The sequence below is a fragment of the Tachypleus tridentatus genome, chromosome 3 (genome assembly GCF_004210375.1).
Source record: "Tachypleus tridentatus isolate NWPU-2018 chromosome 3, ASM421037v1, whole genome shotgun sequence".
Lineage (NCBI taxonomy): Eukaryota > Metazoa > Arthropoda > Merostomata > Xiphosura > Limulidae > Tachypleus > Tachypleus tridentatus.
The window spans coordinates 12,854,060-12,881,057 of NC_134827.1; the positions used below are offsets into that span (position 1 = coordinate 12,854,060).

Sequence of the window (26,998 nt, forward strand, 5' to 3'; positions counted from 1 at the left end):
ATTCAATTCAAAAGTAACACACAAACATGAGCAAATGATTGTTGCATTTATAGAACTAATTTCTTAATATTATTGACAGCCCAAGAGTAGCCTAATGATTAGCCTGTTTGTATTATAAATGTGACTTTTATGATTCCAGACCTCTTTCAAAATAAGGGAAAAACCATCATACTTTGGAGGTGTGGAGCTATCAACGTGAAGGTCAAATCTCATTGTCCGTTCATAGAAGAGTATTCCAACAATCTTTGCTTAGGTTTAGGTGAAATTGCTCAACAAACCAAACAAACTCTCTGTATTACAAGTTTCGTGGCATAACAGCCATCTTTTCAGACACAATTCAAGTTTACCTACAAATTCAACTAAGTGTGAGTAACAAGAAATAATGAGATATACTTATCTCAAAAATTTGAATTAAATCAGTCTCAGGTATTCACGTAATGTTGGGTCATTTTCTAACAAATCAAAGACTATCTCTTGAATGCTCTCACTGAAATCTAATAGATGTAACCCGTTAAATTTATATGTGGTTAAGAAAAAAGTATTAATTATCCAAGGAATATCCAAACTTATTATCAAGAAGTTTAGAAAATTACGTTAAGATCGTCAAATTTCTAAAACAAGCGTGTTTAATTTAAACAAAAATGTGGTTTTTGAAAATAACTAACAAATATGATATTAATATACAATATATATCTGTTGTATCAAACAGTTTTGTATTAGATAAGTTTAAGAGCGAATGACTTACACAGTTTATTGAAAGAAATACAAAAATGAAGATTCTTCTTTCGTACAACTCAGATTTCGAAATACTATGATGCAGTTGTTTTTTGAGAAAACATCATACCAACAGGCTCTAAGAAATACGCTGTAGAATATCTACAGATCTAAATTTAAATACGTGAAAATCTAAGCATGTACAAATTTAAATATAAGAAAATGTAAATCGAAGCGAGGAAAAATGTATAAGACTAAACACATGAATATGAAACCATGGAATATTTTGAGATCGTAGACAAGAAAGAACGAAGTGTGTGGGAAAGAAATCATGGAAGAGACAAAATGATCGAAAAAGTAGAGAACAAAAGTAAGGAAAATTGCAAACAAAGAAAAAACAGGTTGTTTAAAGGAAAGCTGGATTACAAGTGTGAACATCTAGAAACGTGAATTATGAAAGATCAAAAGGAAAAAAGCTCTGTAAAAAATTCAATGATAAAAACCTTCGACATCAAGGACGATACAACAGTTACTGAAGAAAAATAGAACGTATAGCTGGAGCACAACAGAAAGGGTTTTGTACCACAATGGAACATAAGGAAGGAAAGGGAAATAAGATTAGAATCCTAGATACGAAAAATAAAGTTGTAATTTCACAAATTGATAAAAACGTTAGAAGAAGACAACTGTTTTCGGTTAAGTAGGATTGGAACGTTTCGAATGTAAATGGGAGAGAATTTATCAAAATTTATATAAGTTCAAAGAAAAATAGGTTTAACGGTAACACCTACTAATAAACAAAATCGTCCAGAGCTTGGTGAAAACCTTTATGAAAATATCAAAACGAACTGAACTAGTTATATGCGCTAGTCGTTCCTAATTTAGCAGTGTAAGATTGACTGTCACCATTTAACGCCCTCGCGACTGAAAGGGCGAGCAGGTTTGGTGTGAAAGAAATTCGAACCTGTGATCCTCATATTATGAGTCGATCGCCTTACCTATCTCACCTTGCCGGGCCAAATTGATACTTCATATTTCTTTCATTAATTGTTTGTTTGTTTTGAATTTTGCGCAAAGGTACTCGAGGGCCATCTGCGCTAGCCGTCCCTAATTTTGCAGTGTAAGACTAGAGGGAATGCAGCTAGTCATCACCACCCACCGCCAACTCTTGGGCTACTCTTTTACCAACGAATAGTGGGATTGACCGCACATTATAACGCCCCTACAGCTGAAAAGGCAAACATGTTTGGCGTGACGAAGATTCGAATCTGCGACCCTCAAATTACGGGTCGAGTGTTTTAACCAACTGGTCATGCCATGTCCCAAAAAGAGCAAAAGAGATAATTAAGTTACCCAAGATATGATAGATCTGTATCCTAGTATCAAACACTAGTGTGACGTAAAGGCGGTATAGTAAATTTTAGAAATGTAAGTATTTTAGAGGAATTGAATGTTATTTTTAGTTCAATAGATTATGTTTTTCACCAATTTTCGAGGACGGTGAATTCTTAAGAACTAGTTTGAAAAAAAATATTCAGTGTTTTTCCACCTTATTTTGAGACGGTATAATGATTATCATAAGAAAGATTTGAAGTGTGTTATTAGTTATTGTTTACTGATATAAATATTAGTCTATTTCACCGAAATGATTTAATTTTCTGTAAACTGTAAACATCTTTCATTGAGAAATTTAGTCATTTATACACTTTATAAGCGAAAACACAAACTGTTTTGAAAGAATGAATGAATAGTATTAGTAAATATAATGGAGACGTAACGATTGGCAGGGGGTGGATACAGGATTTTGGTGGGGGGGGGGGATGATCGACTAAGTAACAGTGACTTAAACCCGACCACAAGTAAACTTTTCCTTGTTATTGCAACGTAAATTTTATGAAATTAACTTAGAAACAAAGAAAAGAAACATATATGACTATGAACTCTCATTTATTGATTTTATTCTAAAATATCAAGTTACAAAGTAATCATACAGCACTATACGGAATCACACAACATAGTGCATGTGACAATGAACTTTCATATATTCCTCAATATCAAGTTACAAAGTAATCATACAGCACTATACGGAATCACACAACATAGTGCATGTGACAATGAACTTTCATATATTCCTCAATATCAAGTTACAAAGTAATCGTACAGCACTATACGGAATCACACAACATAGTGCATGTGACAATGAACTTTCATATATTCCTCAATATCAAGTTACAAAGTAATCGTACAGCACTATACGGAATCACACAACATAGTGCATGTGACAATGAACTTTCATATATTCCTCAATATCAAGTTACAAAGTAATCATACAGCACTATACGGAATCACACAACATAGTGCATGTGACAATGAACTTTCATATATTCCTCAATAACACATTACAAGTAAACATACAGCAAAAATATTCTAACTGAGATGATCAGTACTTATATTTCTGATTTCCCATAAACCTACACAATATTGGTATGGCTAGTGGGGGATGTATCCCCCCCTCTGTATCCATCCCTGACGATTGGTAGATTTCATAAAACTACCAATCCACGCAGGTTGTTGGATTTTGTTTATAATAGCTATCCTAAGCGTACAAATCTAAACATTACAGCTTGTCTTGCACTAAATTTGTTACGATAATAAAATATAATTTAAAATAATTAAGTCATTTTACTTACCATGATTGTGTTATTTCTAGATGATTAAACAAAAAACGTAAAAATATTTCTTTCTGAAGCAACAAAAGAAAAGATAAATAATAACATAGTCCTTTTCACCGTTGATGTAACTTATAAATGAGTACGAAATGCAACGTTTAGAGACGCCTTAAACATATCATAATTATATAACGAAACCAAACCTAAAATTTTGGTAGATTAGTAGTCACAAATCATTATGTTTCATTTAGTTCTGTTTGTGCTTGAGAATGTTTTGTTTTTGGAACTTACCGCAAAGCTACTCGAGGGCTATCTGCGCTAGCCGTCCTTAATTTAGCAGTGTAAGACTAGACGGGAGGCAGCCAGTCATCACCACCCACCGCCAACTTTTGAGCTACTCATTTACCCAGGAATAGTGGGATTGACCGTCACATTATAACGCCCCCACGGCTGAAAGGGCAAGCATGTTTGGTGCAACGGGGATTCGAACCCGCGACCCTCAGATTACAAGTCGAACGCCTTAACCCAACTGGCCATGCCGGGTCGTACCTGAGAATGACTGAACTATAATAATTGAAACGTTTTACTCAGTCTAAAAATTTTTAAAAATTCCACTTACCCACTATAAACTTTCAATGAATTCGATATTACATTTGTCGCTAATTTACTTCACTTGGAAATGATGTAATATTTCACATGTGAATTTAGGTATAGAAAAAGAAAATAGATATGGATTGGAGTGAACTTTATCATACAGAACTATACTCTGAAATGCTAAAGTATATTCGCACAAGTTTTACTGTTATATACGTAAAGCTTCACCAGCGCTCAGAAAAACAAATACGTGCAAACTTCTGAAGAAAGCATTCAATTTTACGTTCGTAAAATGTTAAACTCCAGATTTCCCACTAATCTTACATTTCAACGATAAACAATGGTCCTTCTAATACAACCTTAGCAACTTCATTGTTTTTTCAAAAGAATTACTATAGCTCCCCAGCGGCATAGCGATATGTCTTTAAACTCTTATCGCTAAAAATCGGGTTTCGATACCTGTAATGGGCAGAGCACAAATACCCCATTGTATAGTTTTCTGCATAATTCCTAACAAACAAAGAACTACTGTAGATAAATACGATCAAATTGGCATTGTAACAAGTGTAAAACGTCCGAGTGATTATTCTAAAAAGGAAAAAAAAGTTAACTTTGAAAGAATTAGAAAAGCTTGGTACGCAACTCGACCAGTTTAACTGATACGTTAAAAAATTTATTTGTCTCTTACAATTTTGTCAGCTATTTTTATACCATCATAAAAAGTGCTCTGTTCTTATGCATTAAATTCCAAACTAAGTTTTTAATATCACATTGAAAAAGTTGTATATGTCCTTTACAATAATGTCTGCTATTTTTATATTGTCTTAATAAGTGTTCTGCTTCAGTAGGTTAAATTCCAAAACTAAATTTTTAATGTCACGTTGAGAAAGTTTCATATGTCCTTTACAATTTTGTAGGCTGTTTTTTTTTATAAAATGTGTTATGTTTAGGTAGATTAAATTTTAAAACTAAATTTTAAATCATCTTCGATAAAGGATGTGTTCTAATAGTCTTTTTAGTTTTAGAGGATAAACTGGTTCTAAACTTATTATATTTTGTAAGTAAACGCTAGTAAATATGAATTCAATAGAAGCAGTGATATATAACTCCTTGAATATGTTGTTTATTTCACCAAAAACCAAACAGTATTTTTTAACAGTAATATATCGGAAAAAATATATTGTGTAAACTTTATTTGGTATTTTAAAAAATCATAAAACTATGTAGGTGGTTAACCTAATATCTTTTACTTTACTTGCGAGGAACATACGACATTATTTCATTTTGGGACTTAATTTTTCTGATGTGATTACGTCGATAATGCGTGAAGGTCGAGAAACTTTATCTGGAACTACTCGTAAAGCATCTTCAAGTCGTGAAAGTTGTGATTCATTTAAATAATCCTGCTCGTGGTGAATGACTGCCCAAGGTTCTCCTACAGATAACACAAAAATATGTGGGTCAATTTATTTACATTATTGCTCAAGTAAAGCATATCTGTCTTCGTTCTTACTATTTGTAGTGAATGGGTCGCTAGTTTTAGTGCTAAATATGTACATCTAAAAAGAAGTTTTTAAAGCTGCTCTAGGATTGGTGCATCAACTATTTTAAGTAGGAAATGAATGTGTTTAAAAGTCCAAAATAAAAATAAAAAACCGGAAGAAATTAATGTAATAAGAAAATTTTTATTGGTGAAAATTTGTAAAAAACACGTTATGTCATCAAACCACCATTTTATTAACCTTACAATTTAAGTCGTCAATTTTTTGTCTTTCTCTTCTTTTTTGTTCACTTAACTCCTTCTAATATTAATTGCCGTTTCTTTTATACTTTAGATTATGGAGGAACAAAAAGTCATTACTAAGACTTACTTATTTGTATTATGACTGGAATTTCATTTTTTTCGAAATCAAAAGGGTTCAGCAAAGTACAAAACTCATAAATAAATACATCTCACTTTTCTACTACACAAAATTCGTGGGCATTGCGTGAAAAATAATAAATCCACAAACAGTTCATTGACAATAATATTAGTGAAAGAATTAAAAAAATTATGAGTTATTTATTGCCATCTAGTGGTCACTTGTGAAAACTACGACAGCAAATAAAATTAGTCCTTAAGTTCAAGAAGCTCTTGTTTGCACTTCCCTCGTAACATCAAGTTGTATTTTCCGTACTCAAAATTTCTGATTCTGATATGTCAAATGAAAAACATATTTCACTGTAACTACACTTTCTAATCGTGAGTGGTAGTTACTCTGTTTCCTCTCAACGTTAGTACGTGTGTGTTTGTGAAAGTCTGTATGTAAAGCTGATCTTGTTAAGAGAAGAAGTAAAGAAAAATTAAACAGAAGTTAATTCTTTATCTGGTAACGTTTTTACAAACGGATTCAATCATCGAATATAATTTTATAATGTAAAGTAATAATTACCTTTTTCTATTCTTCTTCCAATACAGGTCAAAAGTTCTACGCCTGCGCTACAGTTAAGACATCTATCTCTGCTCGCCTCTTCTCTCCACACTTGAGCCAAATTCAAAGCTTCAATATTTTCTACGTATCCTATACCAGTGCAAATGTTTATTATCAAACTCAAAATGTATTTTTCCCATTACATGTTCCATTTTTTATATACTACAGTTTTTCACGTTTAGTTATGTTAAACCGTGAAAGAGGCTCAAATCTTACGTTTAGACAGAAAGTATATTTGATTTGATTTTCACATTTCATAAATTAATATAATTTTGTGAATTATCTTTGCAATTATGAAAAAAAAGTTAGAGGAATAACATAAGACGTAAAACAGGTCCAGAAGTTATTTTAAGAATAAGAAATTGCAAATTCTAGGCACTGATTTTACTTAAGTGGCTAAAGTGCAACATGTTATTTTATTTTCGGTTGAAATAGATGATTATTTCTGTTGACTGATATGTTAGGATTAAAATAAAAATATTCTAGTGAATGGTAGAACATTTTAGGTGTCAGTGGGAAAATGAATAGTTGATATATTTTCTATACGTATGTAAAATAAATCAAATTAATAGCAGTTAACTTATTATATGCAGCCAATGGCTGTAGAATTACTAACAACCCTGATTTATCTTAGTGAAAAAGTAGTTCTTACGTGATTTTCTTACATTACTCGGTTTGTCTCTGACAGATTCTAAAGAAATAAGAAGGAATACGTACAAACTGTAACAAAATTTAATTTTGGAGAAGGATTTTGTCAAACACAGAAAATATTTTATTACAATTTATATCTTCGACAGATATTTGCTTTCAGAAGAGGTACGACGTTTTGTTCACTAGTGGAATCATTTTCAAGTACAGAAGTTGAGAGTGATCGCACCAGTGATTGAAACGTCTTTTATTTGTTTTTGAATTTCGATCAAAGCTACACGAGGGCTATCTGCACTAGCCGTCCCTAATTTAGGAGAGTAAGACAAGAGGGAAAGCGGTTAGTCATTACTACCCACCGCCAACTTTTGTGTTACTCTTTTAACAACGAGTAATGGGACTGTCCGTCAAATTATAATACCCCTATTGTTAAAAGATTTGAACGCGCGACCCTCAGATTACGAGTCGAGCGTCCTAACCATCAGGCTAAGAAGTAAATAAACTCAAAAACAAAACATTAGTTATTTGATTATTGAAATTGAGTGAACATTAACTATTGTTATTCTAAAATAATTTAATTCGGTTATCTGAAACATCATTTTTTCCCCTGCGGTTTAGCAGGTAAGCAGTATGGCTCAAAATGTTAACTTTATTCCGGAATCATCCACGTGGTGAGCACAGTATAAATAGTCCATATTGGAGTTTTACGCTGAATAATCAAATAAATAAATCTCTTTCGAAAATTATAATCTTAAATTTCAATTCAGACGCAATTCCTCAAACAAAGAATGAAATAAGTAAAAATATAAGGGAAAAAATGACTAATTGCTATTATGTAAGAAACAGTGGCAACTCTTTACTTGTATAAAAATTATTTTACCTGAATTACCCTGGTAGTAAAGTCGAGTCACGTGTTGTGCAGAAGGGAGCAATTCTCGTGGATCGACATCATGCGCACACAGTTTTCTTGCTAGATCAGAGGCAACGCCTTGAAGAACCATCATTTTCCGGAATTTTTCCAAAGCTGAACCATCACCCAAAACTTGTCTAATCATTGCTTCGCCCTCTTTCCTTGATGTAACTTTTCGTGTCAGTAGAAGGAGCTCTCCTCCTAAACAATTTGCATATAAAAGCATTAATTAAAACTCAAATGTACTTGAGGGAAGAAAATCGTTTGCACTTCCTTTTTTTTACATATCATACTATCTTTTTATATACTTTTAAAAGTGTGTCTGTACACGTAAACGAATTCATTTCAATATTCTAGAAAGCCTCGTATCCAAAGAGGAATGTGAAGGTTTTGGTCTTCAGGATGACAGTGGAATCAAAATGTACGAAACTAAATAATAAAACAGTTCCAATCTTCAGTTGTTCTTCTTCTTGTTTTTTTTTACTTAGTTGATAAACACAAGCATAACTTTGAAACTTATGACATGAAACGATTTAAAATAAAATTGAATGAATATATATATGAATTGGTTTTGTTCAACGACATTGAAATACCCTGTTTAATTTCTATGTATTTTAAACTTGGAGACTGACACCGAAGAAAAACGTTGTCATTTATAACTAAAAGATTTTTATCCTAAGGAGCGATTATAATGTTTGTTTGTTTTTCGAATTTCGCGCAAAACTACACATGGGCTATCTGCGCTAGCCATCCATAATTTAGCAGTTTGAGACGAGAGGAAAGGCAGCTCGTCATCGTCACCCACCGCTAACTCTTAGACTACTATTTTATCAACGTTTAGTGGGATTGACCGTCATTCATAATTCCCCCACGACTGAAAGGACGAGCATGTTTGGTGTGACTCTCAGATTAGGAGACAAGCGCCTTAACCATCTGGCTTTGCCGGACCAATTATAACGAAAAAGATTCATCTGTAGTTAATGTACCGACAGATCTTCTTTAATATAAAGCAAATGATTTAAATTTCTTCGTAGTGGACCTCATAAAATATAGAAAATGTTGATGACAGTTACTCCCTTTTTTCCAAAAGTGTTCAAACTACAAATGCTTTAACAAAACACTCAGCAATTTACAAATCAAATGTACTAAATACAAACAACACTGACTGCGCTGTCTTTAGAAAATAATACTTTCAAGATCCAATGTAAAGAAGTACGTACAAACAAGCTTTTAAAACAGTATTGAATAAAAATAAGTAATGCTAAAAGCATTTATACAAACCAAGGCCTTCGACAAGCTCTAGAAGATCTTCTGAAGTTCTGCTTCCTTTCAAACATTCCAAAGCCTCAACTATCTCCAATGAATTACCTATCATTTTCCCAATAGGTGCATCCATACTTGTTAGAAATGCTGTAGTCTTCATATGGTTAATCGAACATGCAATGACCTGAGAAGGGTAAAAATAAAACGTTGCCTCACAAAGGATACAAAAAATAAAATTAAATAAAAGCACCATAATTAAAGGGGTCAACATTCGTATCTCAAACATGCAATCTCAACACCAGAAAAATCGCGGAAAACACGGTGAACTCAAAAACTGTCTACATCATTGCTTGGGGCTTGCAACAGCGTATTTTTGTACCAAAGTCAATGCAAGTTCGTTGACATACGCATGAATAATTAAAGAAAACCTCAAACTGTATTTTCCTCTCTGAAAAACGGACCAAAATTGTCTATATTTCTGTTTGGGACTTGCAAAGAGTATCTTTATATTAAATTTCATGTAAGTTGGTCGAAACAAGACTACGTAATTTACTTAAATCCCAAAATTATGGGATTTTTTAGCCTTTTGACCTCTCCCCTAAAATGACCAAAAGTGAGCATGTCTCACGTTTTTGTACGTATTTATATTGAACCTGTAAAAAATGTATCTTTCACCAAATCACGTTCTTTGTCCGAAATACAGCGTGATAATTGTCAAAAATCCTAAAATTTTGCTTTTTGTAACATCTTGACTATCCTATAAGTATTACAAATAGGCAAGTCCACCAATTTCGTTTGTAACTGTGTGGGACCTATAGAAAAGTATATTTGAACCAAATTCCATGTAAAATGGCTAAAACATGGCTAATCAATCGACTAAAATAACTCAAAATGAGCAAATACAAGTTTTGGGTGTATGTCAGTGTGTTGGGTGCATGTAATTTATATTTTGTATTTTGTAAAAACTATTCTTTTAAATTCAACACTTACCAATTCTTCCGCAAGGTGGCGAGCTTCCTTTTCTTCTTTTAATAGTGCACCTCTGCCAATTTTGACATCAAATACTAAAGCGGAAATTCCTTCTGCTAATTTTTTGGAGACTATCGAAGCTAAAGAAATTGAAAATCAGTTTAAAAATTATAAATATAGAAATTGACGTGTAACCCTCTGTACAATGGCATCACACGGCGTTTTCTGAACTTAATAATTAAATTTCCTGTACGAATCTGTCAATTACAAATAAGGTTTTTATTTTTGCAACCTCTTAAGAATATTATACTTTAAGTTCAAACGTATGTCACTTATTAATAACATTTTCGTGATATTCATAAAATAGTTATATATAATATATTTTTTCTAACAAAGTAGTACTTCAAAAAAAGAACTCACGTGTCTTTGTTTGTTTTGAATTTCGCGTAAAGCTACTCGAGGGCTATCTGTGCTAGCCCTCCTTAATTTAGCAGTGTAAGACAGCTAAGACAGGTAAGGCAGCTAGTCATCATCACCCACCGCCAACTCTTGGTCTACTCTTTTACCAACAAATAGTGGGGTTGACCGTCACATTGTAACGCCCCCAGGACTGAAAGGGCGAGCATGTTTGATGCGACAGGGATTCGAACCCGCGACCCTCGGATTACGACTCGAACGCCTTAAAGCACTTGGCCATGCCGGGCCGACTCACATGTCATTGGATAGAAATCAGTATTTAACGGCCATTAAATCGCCACGCAATTTCCAAATTATTCCTTTAATATACATTGTTCATAACATGCATAATCCAAGAGAAACAGGCAGGAAGAAAAACTAAAAATAAAACTTTTTTTTTTTTAACAAAGTTACAATTTGATGTCCGTTTGATCAAATGTCTGACACAATTACATTTTTTTTCTATTATGAAAAATAGGACTAAATATAATATGTTATAAATTATGAGAGAGTTTATGAATTGTAACTTATTTAGCAAAAGGTAGTTTGCAATATTCATAATTATGTTATGAAATCTTTGCGCTAAGTAAATTATATTAAACTCTTATGCGATATTTTTAACTCGAAAGCTAAAAAATGCATTGTGCACTATTTACAGTCTCATTTTTATCTATTTAAATAAAATATACGCCTTAAATGCCTTAGAGGTTCTAATAATGTGCAACAGATGGTACTAACTACAGAAAATGTATCCATTTGGGTCAATTTGGAATCGTAGAAAGTAGAGTTAAAAAATAGCTCCTGTAAACTAAATGGTGTGTTTTGTGTGTGTGTTTTTCTTATAGCAAAGCCACATAGGGCTATCTGCTCAGCCCACCGAGGGGAATCGAACCCCTGATTTTAGCGTTGTAAATCCGGAGACATACCGCTGTACTAGCGGGGGGCAAACTAAATGGATAGTAATAATTAGAATATCTATGCACTACTTGTTTGTATAGTAAAGGTAAAAGCTGAAATTAAATTTTTTTCCAAATCCTTTATAAGTCGCCATAAATTGTTTCATACTGAGAAAGGATACCAATTTTAAAAAAACAACATGTATATTGAATAAGAATAAATTACAGTCCTAAAATTAAAGTAAAATTTTCAGAATCATGCTGTAATTAAAACACTAATACCAAAGTTTTAATTAGCTATGTAATATATGTCGTCTTTGTCATTAATACTTCATTTTATGCTGTTACTTGTGGTATACTTTAATTCTAAACTCAATAACTGACCAATAACCAAAGGAACACTGTTGACCGTAGCAGTGAGGTCCCTAATCTTATACAATATTCTGTCAGCCGGAACAATTTCCTCTGTCTGTCCAACAATACAGCATCCTGCTTCTTCAAGACATTGTTTAACTTGTTTCGGTGAACAGGAAACAGAGAATCCTGGGATTGATTCTAATTTGTCCAATGTACCTCCTGTGATGTCTAGACTTCGGCCAGATATCATTGGTATCTATATAAATAAACAAACTGAATTCAAAATAGGGTATTTGGTTACTTTTATATTACAATCAATAGTTCAGAGGTAGGATAAAGGCCTAAGGACACTAACATTCGGGATTTGGTTACCAAAACACACACAATTCAGAGAATCACAGTGAATCTCTGCATTTAGAACAATCTTCTCAGTGAAACATGGTCATCAGTATCTAAAGTCTGCCAGCAAGATGGCGGTAAGTGTCAAGACATGCAATACTAACATTTGAGGTTTTACTCTGAAACAAAAAAACAGAATCTGCCCACAACAAGTAAAGTCAAAGGGCTGTGTACATTTTTTTAATGGTAACTTCTACTGAACGACTTAAGGAGTAGAATATTTAAAAATAGTTTCAGCCACCCTTTAATATTTCATTATACTCACTACTTCAACAGAAGCAATTATTTAGCGCTGAATGCCATTCGGATTAACGTGAGTTATAATACAGTAATCTGAAAATGCACTACGAACTAATAGCATAAAGTAAGGTACATTCTTGTTATTAACAAAAATATTTTCCAGTGGTATTTATAAACAAATCTCACCCTGTCTTTATCTAAAGGCACTTAAGTTCAGTTTGCTATACATCTCCACTGAAGTTCATTTTGTCGTTTCTGTAGTAATGTCATTGAAAAGTACACTTTAGAATCATGAGAATATCAGTACGAACAGAGGAAAATCTAAGTGAAAGGTCATCCACTAAATGACAGTAATTAACCTTTCATCGTGCCAATTTTTTATAACCATATAATATATATTCAGTCGCGAAAAACAGAGCGGTAAAAATGGCATACTTTTTTATCCATTAGAAATGACGTATCACGACGTCTTTAATTTCAAATTTGGCGTTTCACGTTATCTTACTTCTCTTACCTTCAGTCCACAGGCAGCAAGAGCGGGAACCAGCACGTTACTGATTTTATCACCAACACCTCCAGTACTGTGCTTGTCGACTAATAGTTCCTTCCATTCAGCTGGCCATTCAAACTTTTTTCCAGAGTAGGCTATTTCTTGTGTGAGAATACTCGTCTCTCTGTCATTCATCCCATTCAAGAAAATGGACATCAACATGGCGCCTAAACAACGAGATAAAATATTATAAAATGTTCTGTGCAACACTCTCTTATTACAAATAAGTTTACAACTTAAAAAAAAACATCCACAAAAAAAGTACAAAATAATAACGTCATCTTGTATCTTGATTGAGTTTGTTTGTTAGTTTGAATTTCGCTCAAAGCTACAAAAGGGCTATCTGCGCTCGCTGTCCCTAATTTAGCAGTGTAAGACTAGAGGGAAAGCAGCTAGACATCACTACTCACCGCCAACTCTTGGGTTACTCTTTTACCAATAAATAGTGGGATTGATCGTCACATTATGACGGCTGAAAGGGCGAGCATGTTTGGTGTGACAGGGATTCGAACCGGCAACCGTCGGATTACGAGTCGAGTGTCTTAACAAACCTGGCCATGCAGAGGCTTTTTTATTGTGAATCAGTAATATACGAAATAAGTTCGTTCCCACAACCTCAACTTCTGACTCTCAAACCAATAACTTATAGAACTTATTTATTTTATAAACGGAGGCAAAACTTTTATGGTCGCCATCATTACTTCGGTTTAATAATCGTTGAAGTGGGAGAGAACTAAAGCGTCTATCCACCACAACCAGACAGTTAAAGTTCTTAACATTCGATCGTGAACTTCAACCGCCTTCCTTAATCAAACTCTCATGCTAAGGAAGAATATATCTACTTATTTGAGCAAGATAAGCATAGCTGAATTAACGGTATCCTTATCTTTAAAAAGACACCTAAAATAAACTAAAACTGAGGCACACTTCAGAAACATTAGAAACGCGACTGCTTGTCAAAATCAATTTCAGTCTTGGTTAGCCCAGCTTGTGGTATTCTCAGCTCGCATTAAGCCTACTAAAGTTACAGTATTTGGGTAAACAAATTAAAATGTCATCACCCATTTAAAAATGGTATAAACATAATTATTATTTTACTTGCAAATAAATCAGCAAAACATAGGATTTTGTGGTAATTAAATATCTAAAACGTGATTTTAAGAAATTTTACAAAATGTACTTGTTGGTCATATCGTTCTTCTTGCGCCCCGCTAGTACAACGGTCAGTCTACGGATTTACAACGCTAAAATCAGGGGTTCAATTCCCTTCGGTGGGCTCAGCAGATAGCCTGCTGTGGCTTTGCTATAAGAAAAAAACACACACACACGCATCGTTCTTCTTGGGAAATCTTTTGATGTAATTCTTTCAAATAACTCTATTGCTGATTTAGCAGAGACTCAATCAATCTTTTTATTCGTAGCGAGGCTTAAACCAATCGTGTTATACACAGTGAAGAATTTAACCCGTCTTATACTTTACAATTTAACGTGCTATTATGTATTAAATAGTAGCATGTATAGATTGTTTGTTTGTCTATGGTAAAGCTCTAAGCTACACACTTATGACACCAGTGTTCTAATAATTTCTACTGCTGTTTTTTTCTCTATTATTCCACAAAAAGGGGAAAGTTTAGTGCTGCTTCAGCTTTCAAATCCCATAAAACTAGCATAACCAGTAGGCCTAACTTCACAATAGACGCTAAATAAGCAGTTCACTTACTTACAGATTTTATGTCTATTTCTTCATCGAAACACACATCAATTTTTACAGTATTCAACCAACCAATTAACTAGTTAACATTATTGATGTTGTTTGTTGATTTTAGGGCAAAGCTACTAGAGGACTATCTGCTCTACTGTTCATAATTTGGAAATGACAGACTAACTAGAAAGTAGCGATCACCAACTACCACCAACTCGTAGACTAATCGAATATTCAGACATTATTGTTGCTTTTATGATTCACACACAGTCCCAAAAGTGTATAACGTGTTTTTGTTGTTGTTCGTTTCAGCGATAACAGGACGAGGAACCAGGAACCATTGATTAACATTCGTCACGCTAACCACTAAGCCATGCCGACAGTAACGTACGTTTTATTTTGAATGTCGCACAAAGCTACACGATGGCTTTCTGCGCTAGCCGTGCTTAATTTAGCAGTGTATAACAAGAGAAAAGGCAGCTAGTTATCACAATCAATCGCCAAATATTGGGCTACACTTATACCAAAGAATAGTGCGATTCACCGTTACATTATAACGCACTCGCGACTGAAAGGGCGGGCATGTTTGGTGTGACAGGGATTAGAACCCGCGACCCCGGGATTACGAATCGAATGCCTTAGCCACCTGGCCGTGCCGGGCCCGATAGTAACATAATAACGAGCAAATTATGCATTAAGTGATTAACAAACTCATTAACTCGAACTCGGTAACTCACTCTAACAAGGTTCAATAATTCATTAATTATTTCTAGATTAACTAGATTTTTTTTTCATATGAGCCATATTGTTCCTAATCTTTGAAAAGCGTTCCAGATATATTAAAAACCATCTCTATCACGTTACGTTAAACTCTCTGCCAACAAAACACCAGTACAAATTATAAGAAACGTATAAATTAAAAACGTTGCTAATAACCATACAAAAGTCTAAAGTATTCGATTGTACCAACTGAAGGAAGGTTTATTATGCGCATAGCGACAGATGCAAAATCACGTTATGCTAACAAAAACTCATAAGCCATGCTGCACTCGACTTACCTATCTGACTCTCCGTGATTGAGTTATATCCATTTTCATTTGAAACAACAGCCGCAATGAAATGTTTGATGTCTTCCTCTGTTAGAGGCTGCCCATCACGTTTCTTCTTTATTAGTTCAGTGATAGTCCACATTTTGCCAGCGAATAGTTAGAACAGTCCTGAAGACGGAAAAACGGATAAGTAATGATTTCTTTAGCCCTTGAAATAAACACTTTTACTTATACGCGTGGTTATATTCTTTTAGTAACTCTGATTAGAAAACAATTGTCTTTCAAGTACGCATTGTTTGATATGAAGTGTATCATGGTCTAAATCAAGAGCATGGTAACAATCTTACTATTTCTTCTGATGTCACAGAACCAAAGATATACATATACAACCTTGGTTAAAGGTAATAACAAAGATAAAATCGATAATGTATTTAGATAGGGGCTAGAGGGAGCTCAGCTCCAGGGCCCATGGACTTAACGGGAACCCATTGATAATTTTATTCCATGTAAAATTAAATGAGATATAGGGCACACAAAAATTATTAACTCCTGGGTCCACACAACCTTAAACCCACTACTGGAAGAAATAAGTAAAAATTAATTTAAAAAAAAAATATTATATATCTCCAGTTGACTTTCAAATAGACAGATACGTTTCTTTGTGTAAATTGTTTTTCTTTTATCACGGTCTAAAACTTGTGGTATTATCAAAATACTGATTAGAATGCACACATAACTTGAATTAAATTGTTAGATGTTTTCATTCGACCTTACACTTGTAAGGACGTGTGTTTAAATTATTGAATGTTTCTTTATTCAACCTTATACATGTCAGGAGGTGTGTTTCGATGAAAAAACAAATACCGACATTAAATTAGAACAGATGAGAGATGATTTTTGCTCTCTACATGTGCCGGAAACTAATCTGGAAATTCAGTTTTAACCTGCTAAATTAAAGGTATAAAAGTATATTACCAAATATACTTTTGTATATTTCAAAGTGTTTGTGACTGTTTTAATTATTACCAGTCGATAAAAAAACAACTAAAATAAGCCCTCACCATAATTCTTCTACTAACTTTCTTCAAGGTTGAGATGGCACAATTTTTTTCCCAAGTTGCCTCAAACATAGGTACACATTTCTTAAAGTAACAATAAACACAAGGATCCATCGCCCTTATTTGATGTCCGCCATTCAACATCTTAAGTGGCCAGGCATGGCAAGGTGGCTATGGTGCTCGACCTGTAATTTGAGGATCGCGGGTTCGAATCCTTGGTATACCAAACATACTCATCCTTTCAGTCGTGGGGCGTTATAATGTGGAAGTCAATCTCACTATTCGTTGGTAAAAGAGTAGCTCAAGAGTGGGCGGTTGGTGGTGATAACTAGCTTCCTTCCCCCTAGTCTTACACAACTAAATTAGGGACGGCTAGCGTAGATAGCCCTTGTGTAGCTTCTCGCAAAATTAAAAAAACAACAACTAGAATTTATAGTCGAGGCACGTAAGAGTCAATACTCTGCGCTTGCATTCATGACTATGATAAGAGCTTTATCGACTTCAGTTTTCCCATTAAATCCCGATATATCGTAGAACTCAGTGTGTACAGTGGATCTGTAAACCTTGAATGTTATACATGATTATATGTTACTGTTACAGACGAAATGTTGAACAGAAATAAATCCATCATCCCATAAAATTCTGATTATTTGATCAGACCCTACCGAACAGCATTGTGTATAACTACAAACAAACAAATAGTCGATAAATATCTACCGGTTTCGATAAGTTAATGGGATACGAAATCTGGCCTCGAGAATGTCTTTTAAAAATCAAACCAATAAGCTCAATATAACAAACGTTATTAAATTTAAAAATGAGAAAACCGCTAACAACGATAATATTTAGTTGAAACGCAAAGTGAATATAATTATATAAAGTTGTGTAACGTTGTTAACCACCTATACAGTGATTACAATAAACCTCTTGTCAGCATATTAAGCTGTTTATCAGTAATCACTTCTTTTTCCAATTCTGATGTCTCTAGCGTTTTGCATACTGACTACTTCATGTGCGTGCGCACGTACGTATACAATGTAAGTATAAGAAATGTGCAAAAATAAAGATCAAACATGACTCCAATTTTACTTCATTTTCTGTTAGAAGAAACTGCTGATTATGCCCTATGGAAAGTACGAGTGTAATTTATTTTTTTAAAAATTATGTTAATACACAATCAGAACACGAGTTGAAAAATGCATTAGCACCTAGTTTGGACTAAAGTCGAAAACTTTGTTTAAATATGCACGTTTCTAACTGCTATTTACGAAAATATATTTCCGTTATTGCATAAATAAAATATTTATGAACAAATAATGCATGATTATGCAACATAAATACCTTAGAAGGGTTTTTATACACACTTTACTTTTTATTGGAGTAAAACAGCACATTTTTAAGAGTGCGTGAAATTTCATTTATTTTCAAACGAGTTATTGGAATTCCGTTCTCCCCTTTGCTTTTTGTATTGGCATAGCATAGTGCTTATAATACTATATTGTAATATCTACACTCCACGTTTCGTATACTATTGTCGCAAATTCATGCCTTGCACTTTTAGGCTATATCACACTAGTTCAGTAGTACGTTTGAATGTTAGAAATGCTAAAAACATGATTTCGATACCCGTGGTGGGCAGAGCACAAACAGCCCATCGTGTAGTTTTGTGCTTAAATACAAACAAAAATATTCATTATATATATGTAAATTGGCGTTTCAATTGATAGTCTTTCCCCACAGGTGAAAATAACATATCAAAATATGGGATAAATGTAAAATAACACTTGACAGACTCACCAAGTATCTCTAACAAAAAACACTATTCTAAACACAGAAAAACAAATGAACGAACTGCTACGAGAGTTAAGAAAATAGCGAGAACAAAAAATACGATATCACAATATAAACAGATATTTATCCATTATTCTGCCTCTCCTCACTTTTGAGATTTGCTTATATTTCATAAGCCTTCAACCAATCGTGAACTGCACTGGCATTAGTTCTCAGCTCTGCATCACTGTAAAATTTCTATAGAACACCTTAAAACCCTCAGCAGAGAATTCCAAGTATTTTCTCAACGACTCTATGGATTTCACCAATAAATATGAATTTGAAAAATATTATATTTTGGTCACAATTAATGTTACCTCATTCTTCAGAACTATGCCTGTGATGGCAGTCATTAATATAGTAAAAACAAAACGTGCTGCATAATTATAGCACCATCTTTTCTAGAACATCAATTAATATTTTCAGACCTCTCGAATTCTGCTTACAATTTAATTATTTTTCATTGTAAAAATCTGCTCATAAGGTGGCCAATAGCACACCAATAGGCTTTCCACTTTCACTAGGCGGCTCGGCATGGCCAGGAGGTTAAGGCGCTCGTCTCATAATCTGAGGGTAGAGGGTTCGAATCCACATCACACCATACATGCTCTCCCTTTGAGTTGTAGGGTCGTTATAAGTGACGGTAAATAGAGTTATAATGTGACTAGAGAAGAGACAGCTAGATCTACGCTAATAAATTAGGGACGGCAAGTGCAGATAGCTCTCGTGTAGCTTTGCGCGAAATTCAGAAACAAACAAACTTTCACTAGGCTCCCCCCATTAGTTCAGTAGTACGTTTGAAGGTTAGAAATGCTAAAAACACGGTTTCGATGCGCGTGGTGGACGAAACACAGATAGCCCATTCTGTAGTTTTGTGTTTAACAACACATAAAACAGATTATATCACTTTTTCATGTAGTAACTTATAAATATTGCTTTTCTGCTATCATTAAATCAATTGAATCTGTGGATTAGGTAGACCATACCTTACTGATCTTCATTAAATCAATTGAAACTGTGGATTAGGTAGACCATACCTTACTGATCTTCATTAAATCAATTGAAACTGTGGATTAGGTGGACCATACCTTACTGATCTTCATTAAATCAATTAAAACTGTGGATTAGGTAGACCATACCTTACTGATCTTCATTAAATCAATTGAAACTGTGGATTAGGTAGACCATACCTTGCTGATCTTCATTAAATCAATTGAAACTGTGGATTAGGTAGACCATACCTTGCTGATCTTCATTAAATCAATTGAAAATGTGGATTAGGTAGACCATACCTTGCTGATCTTCATTAAATCAATTGAAACTGTGGATTAGGTAGACCATACCTTTCTGATCTTTCAAGGCTTACTCTTTTATCTTAACAATCAATATCCATCCATTCACTTCACTGTTGAATTCGAGAAAGACATCAGATATGAGGACAGAAAACTAAACAATAAACTCGTCACAGCAGCAAAGAACGTCAACTGTTCCTCCAGATATGTAAAGTTAAAATCAAACCACCCACTGTCAATTAATAAACAGTATAATTTAAACCTTTGTTTTCCGTGCATAAAGAATGTATAAAGATAACTGATAATTGAAACTTAAGTATTTTGAACTTGTAAGTTAAACAGATAATAATTTTAAGACGAATTCAACCGGGCTTTCGATGCACAGTTTCTACAATCATCCAAAGGGTTTATGTTTTATTATAGCAAAGCCACATCCCGCTATCTGCTGAGTCCACCGAGGGAAATCAAATCATTTGTTTTTAGCATTGTACAGGAGACTCATCCAAAGAGAGCAAAGTCCAGATGCAGTAGAACTAAAGATTGCATTACCTTATGTTTCCAAGATAAATAAATAAACAAACTTGGCCCGGCATGGCCAGGTGGTTAAGACACTCGACTCGTAACCGAGGGTCGCGGGTTCTAAATCCCTGTCACACCAAACATGCTCACCCTTTCAGCTGTAAGGGCGTCATACTGTGACGGTCAATCCCGCTATTCGATGGTAAAACAGTAGCCCAAGTATTGGCGGTGGGGGTTTATAACTAGTTTCCTTCCCTCTAGTCTTACACTGCTAAATTAGGGACGTCTAACACAGATAGTCCTTGTGTAGCTTTGCGCCAAATTTAAAACAAAATAAAAAACTAAGTCGCATGAACAGATAACTGTACTACAGATAAGTGAAAATTAATTAACGTTAGAGATATCGGATAAGATCGCGAAATAACAAAATAGTCGCATAAGATGTTAATTTCTGAGTGATACTTAACTCTTACTAACCAAACTGATGTAAAAATAAAAAGTAATGAAACTGGACACGAAGTTTAAAACAAAATGGAAAATTTTCATCATAAGCTACGAATAAATACAGTATTTAAATGTTAAACACAACGGATCACCTTTGTATCTGGATATCTTCAGTTTTTAACCCTGCACTTTGTACTCACTCAATATGATATTCCAGACAGACTGACAAGAAATCTGATATTTATTTGATGTTACTAGCGCCACCTAGTGAGTGGCCATGTGGGGCTGTATCCTCTGAATATAACCTAAATAATAACTGAAGGATAGTGGTGTTGATTTCCTTAAATAACAGGCAGTATTGTGCAATATACTTCCTGCGTGGAACAGGTATTATCTGGTTGGAGAACAACTAAGTCACAAAGATTGCTCAGAAAGAAATCAACCTTACGATCAACCTTGTGATTTCGTTTCAAATTTCACGAAGATCTCTAATTTTGAAGTGACAGACTAGAGAGAAAGTAGCTAGTCAACAACACACACTGTACACTCTTGGGTCACTCTTTAACAATAAAAAGTTGGATTGATCATCATATTATAAACCCCTCATGGCTAAAAGGGTTAACACGTTGAGTGACAGAATTCGAGGTCGCGTACACGCAGACTGCGAGTCGAGTGCCCTAGCCAACAAGTCATGGCAGGCCTTCTGTTTTGGAACTAACACACCAAAACGAAACCAGTAATTAATACTACCATCCTCCAACTTTGGGGCTACATTTGTCTACCCCTCATAATGGGATATGCTTGTCACCCTTTACAGCGCGTTAATGACCCTAAGTGCGGAGGGTGTTTCTGCGCAAAAACTTTTCTAATTCACAGTTCAAAATGCTAGCCACGTCCGGTTCATTACTGTAAAATTAAAAGCTTTACAAAAACCAACACAGATATATATATGTTTTTAATTATAGTATTTATACAGAAAATAACATCTTAAAATATTACGAAAACACATGTGTTTTTCTTAAAGCAAAACTACATTAGGCTGTATGCTGTGCCCACTGGGGAGAAATAGAGCCCCTGATTTTAGGGACATTAGGGATTTTAGGGAAATTAGGGACGGCTAGCACAGATAGCCCTTGAGTAGCTTTGTGCGAAATTGAAAACAAACAAGCTATCTCCATGCTAGTTACGCTTCTGTCGTACAACTTACTCCTACAGTTAGGTTACCTTTATTTGTAACACTGTTAATATGGATGCCTAATAAAATCAAAATACTTTTAAGTGAAACACCATATTTTATATAATAGTTATTAAAAACTGAGTGCCCAATACGTGTATAAATTGCACTTACTAGCCTCTTCACTTTCAATTTTTAACATAATGTTGAGCTTTGTTCAGTCAAAGGTGTAAACATATTTTAAATATCTCATAAAAAGACATATACGCTACACACAGTTAATAAAACGAAAGTGAACTTACTTCTTTTGTATGGCTGTCCAAAGAAATGTGAATATTGACGCTGTCGTATTCTTGTTCGAGAAGATTCAGTGAACAGGAAAAGAAATCTGGGAGTTAAAGTCATAACTGTTACTTTAATCGCGCTGTCTTCTCAAGGTTAAAGATTAGCAAATCACATTAAACCAGTTATTTCCTTCCTGCTTCTGATCTCGTAGGTTTGTTTGTTTGTTTGTTTGTTTTGGAATTTCGCACAAAGCTACTCGAGGGCTATCTGTGCTAGCCGTCCCTAATTTAGCAGTGTAAGACTAGAGGGAAGGCAGCTAGTCATCACCACCCACCGCCAACTCTTGGGCTACTCTTTTGTTAACGAATAGTGGGATTGACCCATTATAACGCCCCCACGGATCTCGTAGGAGTTCAGAGCAAGATGGCTTGTCTTTTGTTGTTTTTAAGGGTGTGTTTTGATTTCGCACAAAGCTACTAAGGGACTATCAGCGCCTTTTATTTAAGAAATGGTAGTCTGGTGCAGAAAAATCTGAATAAGTTTCGAAAACTAGACTGTTTTTAATGGCCTTAAGAACATTGTACAAAAATGAATCTTACTATAACTTTTCAGTCTTGTAATTCTTTTCTTCATAACATTTTATATTATTTTAATCGAAAGTAAAATACATTCCAGAGAAAATCGATGTAAAATATTCATGACAGAACGATTTCAAAATTTGTTGAAACGTGTTACTAAGCTGTCTGTTATCGGATGTTGTTGTTTTGTTAGTACTTTTGCTTGTTTGAAGTACTGGAAACTTAGGGTTTGTATCGCAAGACATTTATAAAATACCAGGGGAATTTTAGTTTTTTATGTATTATCATTATATAGAATACTTAGACCTAACTCTCTACAATAAAAATAAGCATTAAGTAATTTTACTGATTTACATTCATATCCCAGCTTTTTATAAAGTTTCAGGTGTTTTATGTAAATACATTTTTAAGTTATTTTTTTTCTTATCGTGTTTCAATAAGAAGCGCGTGCGTGTGTTTGCTTATATCAAAGCCACATAAGGTTATCTACTGTGTCCACCGAAGGGAATGGAACCCCTGACAATAAGAAGCACGCTATACGTTAGGATGATAATTATTTGCGAGTGTGTAACTATCACAGCTGTAAGCACCTTGCAACTTATAAAATAAATATATAAAACTAAAACATAGCATAGCATTGCACTTTTTTGCGCAATAAAACTTAAAAAAAAAGACATCAAACGCTGTTTGACAGTTTCTTGATGGTGGATTAATGTAGATCATTTTGTGCATAGTTCAGCAATAATCCACATCGCCGTAATCAAGAAAACCATGTGATTATAACAGGAGACAACTTACGTACCTGAAAACATAATTTGAATAATGTTCATAATTAGCCAAATCGCTACGCCCTCTACAGAAACAAAATATATTTTTAAAAATTGGATTTTACAAGATGAGAAATTACACATTGTTACAAAAATATTGGCATTTTGTTGCATATAATTGGTGTCTCATTAGAAAATAATTGTTCTATTTCAATAAAAAAATTGTCAAACACTTTTCAGTCGAACACAAGAGACAAAAAATTGTTTTATTTTATTTTATTTTGAATTTCGCGCAAATCTACACGAAGGCTATCTGCGCTAGCCGTTCTTAATTTAGTAGTGTAAGGCTAGAGGGAAGGCAGCTAGTCATCACCACCCACTACCAACTCTTGGGCTACTCTTTTACCAACGAATAGTGGGATTCACCGTAACATTATAACGCTCCCACGGCTGAAAGGGCGAGCATGTTTGGCGTGACGGGGATTCGAATCTGCGTTTCTCGAATTACGAATCGAGTGCCTTAACAACCTGACCATGCCGGGCACAAAATATGTTAAAAATAATTAGAAAATACAAAAGGCATATGAAAAAAAACACATTTTTTTCTGAACACAAACAAATACTATGACGATTTAATTCATCTAAAGAAAAACTTAAAGCAATTGCCCACAATTGAAACATCGTTCAAAAAGAGACTTCTTGAATATTAATAAAAATTAGAGAAATTCTGGTGGTCAACTTTATTTTATTACCACATTCAAGTCTTATAATTATAATTTTTCACAAAGCAAGCATCTTGTACTTTGCTAAAACAAAGCCAAATTTTTACAAAACTATTTATGAATAGGAAAGCAACATCACAAAAATGTGTTCGTTTTAAAGCGAGAGGCAATAATCATGTAGGTGAGACGTTGCCCTGGATCCTATAAATACAGACACTTAAAGCACTAAAGAAAACCTTGGATAAAGCGTATAATTTTTGTGACAAGTGATGACACGGTTCCCTGTGAGGAGCATGACAGCTGAAAACAACTTTCTACACCAATGTTGAAAGTAAACCTTTAATTACTTAATAATCACATCAAAACGAAAAAGAACCGCTCCATTCTCTCTCTAGTGTGGGCTAAATATGGTGACCGAATTTTTATGTTTTGTTTTAGTTTGTTTTTTTCCATTAACGTATTGTTAGCAGGCCACGACGTATTATACGTGTCACCCACATATCGTAATCACACAGTTAGTTAAATAATATTTAAATCACTAGTTTAAAAATAATTCATAAACATGGAAAGGAATGAGTATTTTGCTAAGTTCTTAATTTACGTGTTAAAATAACTTTAAAACATGAATTATAAACACAAATAATTGTAAGAATCACAATATCAAAAACCGATTTCTACTTATTAAATTACCTGTTTAGTTCGTTTATTCGTGTCTAGTATACTGGACCCTAGTTCGGAGGGAGCAAACCATATTTTCTCATCTGTCAATTTACTAACTGCATTGTGTCGTTATTATTATTATTAGAATTTAGTATATTAGATTCCCCTGGTGGCTTATAATGCTGAAATCCGTGTTTTGATATCTGTTTTTTATCGCAATATTTGTGAATATAATGGGTAGTCATCTGTTAGAAGGCCTGGCATGATCAGGTGCGTTAAGGCGTTCGACTCGTAATCTAGGGGTCGCGGGTTCAAATCCCCGTCGCATCAAACATGCTCGTCCTTTCAGTCGTGGGGGCGTTATAATGTTACGGTCAATCCCACTATTCGTTGGTAAAAGAGCAGCTCAAGAGTTGGCGATGGGTGGTGAAGACAAGCTGCCTTCCCTTTAGTCTTACACTGCAAAATTAGGGCCGGCTAGCGCAGATAGCTCTCGTGTAGCTTTGCGCAAAATTATAAAACAAACAAACAAAACAAAATATGTTAGAATCGTTCTCCTAGACTCTTGATTGTAACCATGGATATAGTTGGGCGTCTTGCCAAGCAACTGATACTACACTGCAATATTTATATTAAGAGTTACCGGATACGTGTTGAAATGCTCAAATTATTTTACTTAATAGAAAAGTTATTATTTCTTTTTGATATTTTTCGTCACGTGCTCTTTACTTTATTAAACTTATAGCAAATGTTTATTACTTATTAATAAGGAACCAAAATCAATCTGAATCATAAAACTATCTTATGATTAAAACATAAATTTCTGTCACATTTTGGTTTCGTTTTGTTTCTTCTTTTGAGTCCAACAAGCAACCAATCTGGAAACAGCTTATACTCCCTTTTTTTTTTTAAATTATAATATCCAAGATAGTTCTACTGAACTGGATGCTTCCAGCTTCGACACACAAGAGATTGGTGGATCTATGTAATGTCATATAACAATTTTATAGCAAGTTGATTAACAGTGTTATAAAAATAACTTCCAAACCCGAAACATCAGGTTAGTCATTTCATACAAACATGCAACTAAAACAAAGTCATTTAACCTAAATTTAATTCCTTACCACTTCAAACAGTTGTAAACCAATTTCCAATTTCTTCCCAAAACGTCATCAACTATTTAAAATAACGTACGTGCCAGGAAGAAAATATACAGCCGTATATATATCATCTTATCTGTTCCTTATACGTTTCCGCGTTTCTTGATTAATCAGCACCAAACTTGACACAGTGATAAAGAATTACAAAAGTGGGAAGGGTACTTGGATACCCTATCTAATTTAATAATGATAAAATTTTTGAAAACAGAACGTCTTTCTTTTTAGTATTGATACCATTATGTATTTTAATTTTTATTATGTTCAGAAAAGTAAAAATAAAACCATAATTTCCTATCCTTTGCTACAAATGAGTTCTTATTTCACTCGTCCATACAACGCGTAGTTCAGCTCATAGGTAATAACAGATGATTATGTTAAATACAGTATATTAATTTAGAAAAACATTATCAATGGTACGCGAAGAACATTTTTAGGTGAGTGGCATGCAGTAAGAAATGTTCGAAGGAGACGTCTTACGCCCTCTTGGCGCCAGCTTTGCCAATACGGGAACATGCGACATTAGATGACGTTTTTAATTATTCGCGGACTCGGTGTTTAAGTAAGAATAAGAGTAAACTGTTGGTATTGGCTTCAATCTGCTTATATTTTTTGTTTGTTGTTTGTG

The 26,998-nt window shown here is 34.1% G+C and overlaps 1 protein-coding gene across 3 annotated transcripts; it reads right to left on the reverse strand.

The window, feature by feature from the left end:
- Positions 1-2,644: 2,644 nt before the first annotated feature.
- On the reverse strand, positions 2,645-26,479 carry LOC143246374 (thymidine phosphorylase-like). 3 transcript variants are annotated; one of them, XM_076492958.1, is made up of 10 exons: positions 26,338-26,355; positions 22,504-22,589; positions 15,894-16,052; positions 13,098-13,300; positions 11,972-12,200; positions 10,257-10,375; positions 9,285-9,450; positions 7,974-8,204; positions 6,410-6,538; positions 2,645-5,412 (listed from the first exon to the last, which is right to left on the reverse strand). In XM_076492958.1, exons 3-10 carry the CDS (start codon positions 16,024-16,026, stop codon positions 5,252-5,254), a joined length of 1,371 nt encoding a protein of 456 aa, XP_076349073.1. In that variant the 5' UTR covers positions 16,027-16,052; positions 22,504-22,589; positions 26,338-26,355; the 3' UTR covers positions 2,645-5,251. The 3 variants fall into 3 exon arrangements, with proteins under 3 accessions (XP_076349073.1, XP_076349074.1, XP_076349075.1); XM_076492959.1 differs by lacking the exon at positions 22,504-22,589 and having other exon boundaries at positions 26,338-26,479; XM_076492960.1 differs by lacking the exons at positions 22,504-22,589; positions 26,338-26,355 and adding an exon at positions 16,946-21,099.
- Positions 26,480-26,998: the final 519 nt, after the last annotated feature.

Excerpts from the sequence above, each read along its gene's own strand:
- LOC143246374 (XM_076492959.1), bottom strand. The coding sequence starts at position 16,026 with ATGTGGACTATCACTGAACTAATAAAGAAGAAACGTGATGGGCAGCCT. Across the intron at positions 12,201-13,097 it reads TTGCTGCCTGTGGACTGAAG|ATACCAATGATATCTGGCCG; the intron begins GTAAGAGAAGTA and ends TTATTTATATAG. Across the intron at positions 8,205-9,284 it reads AGAGCTTGTCGAAGGCCTTG|GAGGAGAGCTCCTTCTACTG; the intron begins GTTTGTATAAAT and ends CAAATTGTTTAG.